This window comes from Hordeum vulgare, chromosome 4H (genome assembly GCF_904849725.1).
Source record: "Hordeum vulgare subsp. vulgare chromosome 4H, MorexV3_pseudomolecules_assembly, whole genome shotgun sequence".
Lineage (NCBI taxonomy): Eukaryota > Viridiplantae > Streptophyta > Magnoliopsida > Poales > Poaceae > Hordeum > Hordeum vulgare.
In genome coordinates this window covers 12867373-12870676 of record NC_058521.1, presented here as the reverse complement: position 1 = coordinate 12870676, position 3304 = coordinate 12867373, and the positions used below count along the sequence as shown (strand labels likewise).

Below are 3304 nucleotides of genomic sequence, written 5' to 3'. Positions count from 1 at the left end.
TGGAAGAGAGACCCTTATAAAGGGGTCCAAACTCTCCTCCACTAGCGAGGTGGGACTAAACTCCCACCACCTTGTCATGCCACCACCTACATGGGCCCTTGGAGATTTTTCTGAAATTCTCTAATGGGCCTAAAGCCCACCTCCAAATTTCAACAAGGATCTTATTTAAACATACAACATATGATTCATGCCCTATTTGTATATCAGAGCATCACGCCCAGGTCCAACACCGATGTAATGGACTGGAATACAAAGTTACAAACCAACTCCTCTATCCTCTCCACATATAGACGGGCGTTTTTTGGGAGATCATTGTAGTCTTGTACTGAGGAAATGTCCTCCTCCCACCCCGGCATGGCCTCGTACTTGACCTAGGGCAACATAGTCCAAGCAAGGCTGCGATATACTCACTCCGTTTCGAAATATAAGACCTTTTACAGATTTGATTATAGACTACATACGGAATAAAATGAGTGAACCTACTTTCTAAAATATGACTACATACATTCATATGTAGTATGTCGTGAAATCTCTAAAAGGTCTTATATTTAGAAACGGAGGGAGTATTACGGAAATGAAATATAACTAGGTGAAAAGATGAAAATGGTTTTCTTATATTACCTTTATTTGCTCCAAAAGATCGAGGTCTGCTGGGAACGATTCGATCGTTTCGCCTTCTTTGGTACAATAGGAAATGCCCAATTTGATTTCCTTGAACCCGGTCAGTACATCGAGTTTTGTCAGGTTTAGAGATGAAAAACCGTTGATTTGGCAGCTGTATTTGAGCGCAACTATATCGAGACAGCCACAGCGCCTGGGCCGACCTGTTGTAGTCCCGAATTCCATTCCAGATGCACGGAGCAAATCACCAGTCTTACCCAACAGCTCTGTTGGGAATGGACCAGATCCAACCCTGGTTGTATAAGCTTTTACCTGCGCATAGAAATATGTTAGTTTTAGAGTGAAAGAATGATTGGCCAACAAAGAGAATGTTAAGCAGTTGAGAGGCAACCGAGCCCACCACTCCAATGAGATCACCAATGCTTCCTGGAGCGATACCAAGGCCAGTACATATTCCACCAGATGAAGGACTTGAGGAAGTAACAAATGGATATGTACCAAAGTCAATGTCCAACATGGTGGCTTGACCACCTTGAACCAATATTTTCTTCTTCTGCAAGATCGACTCGTTCATGAAATGCACAGTGTCCGTTATGTAAGGTCCAAGTCGTTCGGCAAACCTTTCGTACTCATCAACCTCCTCTTTGAGGGTCTTGCTACTGTATTGAAATCCTTTGAAGCGCATAGCTGCATCTTTCATTAGGGTATTAAGATTGGCACGAATGGTGTCCATATGTCCGAGATCGCAAACTCTGAGTCCATTCCTAATAACTTTGTTTGAATAGCATGGCCCAATTCCCCTCTTTGTTGTTCCTATAAAGGAATCTCCGAGCTCCGCCTCCCGAAGTCCATCAAGAACTTGATGAAAATCAAACAAAAGATGGGCACGATCTGATACCAGAATTCTTCCTTTGCAGGAAACTCCATCAGACTCCAATTCATCGATTTCTTTAAAGAACCCAGGAAGGTGAACCACCGTTCCATTACCAATCACGCATTGTGTGTTCTCATTTAGGATCCCAGATGGAATAAGATGCAGTGAAAACTTCTTCCCCTCGAAATTATATACTGTATGTCCAGCATTGGCTCCACCCTAAGAAGTAGTTATACAAAACAATCCACGTGTTGAGAAAGTGAAACGACGGGTATTATCAAATTATATTGCAATCGGAATTCCGAAGTTTCAAAAGTTCAAAATTTTGAATTCCAAAATTTGATTTTTTTAAGTTGGGTTTCAAAAGTTTCTTCAATTAAAAACAGAATTTGAAACTCTTCTAAGCGAACTTCGGGGTTCCCGAAACGTTCGGATCACAACGGGACCCAAAATCAGTGACTAATAGCATACAAAACTAGCGGGAATAGGCCAAAACTACGAGTTTTCATGAGTTCCATGTAATCGGACTCCGGGGTTCACGAAACCTTCGGATCACAGCGGGACCCAAAATCAGTGAGTAATAGCATACAAAACTGGCCACAATAGGCCAAAACTGCGATTTTTGATGAGTTCCCCGTAACCGGACCTCAGCGTTCCCGAAACGTTCGGACCACAATGGGATCCAAAATCAGTGACTAATAGCATATAAAACTGGTGGGAATAGGCCAAAACTATGTGTTTTCATGAGTTCAACGTAATCGGACCCCGGGGTTCTCGAAACGTTCGGATCACAGCGGGACCCAAAATCAGTGAGTAATAGCATACAAAACTGCCCAGAATAGACCAAAACTGCGAGTTTTGATGAGTTCGCCGTAACCGGACCCCGGGGTTCCCGAAACGTTTAGATCGCAACGGGAACCAATACCAGTGAGTAATAACATACAAAACTGGACAAAATAGGCCAAAACTGTGATTTTCCCGTAACCGGAACCTGGGGTTTCCGAAACGTACGGATCGCACAAGGACCCAAAATCAGTGAGTAATAGCATACAAAACTGGCCAGAATAGACCAAAACTGCGAGTTTTGACGTGTTCCCCGTAACAGGACCCCGGGGTTCCCAAGACGTTCGGATCGAGGTGGGAACCAAAATTATTGAGTAATAGCTTACTAAACTCGCGAGAATAGGCCAAAACTGCGTGTTTTGACGAGTTCCACGTAACCGGACCCTAGGGTTCCGGATTCCCGAAAGGTTCGGATACAAACGGGACCCAAAATCAGTGAGTAATAGCATACAAAACTGGCCACAATAGGCCAAAACTGCGATTTTTGACAAGTTCCCCGTAACCGGACCTCGGGGTTCCTCAAACATTCGGATCACAACGGACCCAAAATCAGTGACTAATAGCATATAAAACTGGCGGGAATAGGCCAAATTGGCGGGTTTTCATGAGTTCCACGTAATCGAACCCCGGGGTTCTCGAAAAGTTCGGATCACAGCGGGACCCAAAATCAGTGAGTAATAGCATACAAAACTGGCCAAAATTGACCAAAACTGCGAGTTTTGACGAGTTCCCCGTAACCGGACCTCGGGGTTCACAAAACGTTTGGATCGCAGCGGGAACCAAAATTAGTGAGTAATAGCATACAAAACTGGCCGAAATAGGCTAAAACTGTGAGTTTTGACGAGTTCCCCGTAACCGGAACCTGGGGTTCTCGAAACGTTCGGATCGCAGCGGGACCCAAAATCAGTGAGTAATAACATATAAAACTGGCCAAAATAGACCAAAACTGCGAGTTTTGACGAGTTC

The 3304-nt window shown here is 44.0% G+C and overlaps 1 protein-coding gene across 1 annotated transcript; it reads right to left on the bottom strand.

Moving 5' to 3' along the window:
* Positions 1–203: 203 nt before the first annotated feature.
* On the bottom strand, positions 204–1354 carry LOC123451028 (adenylosuccinate synthetase 2, chloroplastic-like). The gene is made up of 3 exons (XM_045128046.1): positions 1022–1354; positions 622–933; positions 204–371 (listed from the first exon to the last, which is right to left on the bottom strand). Exons 1-3 carry the CDS (start codon positions 1352–1354, stop codon positions 204–206), a joined length of 813 nt encoding a protein of 270 aa, XP_044983981.1.
* Positions 1355–3304: the final 1950 nt, after the last annotated feature.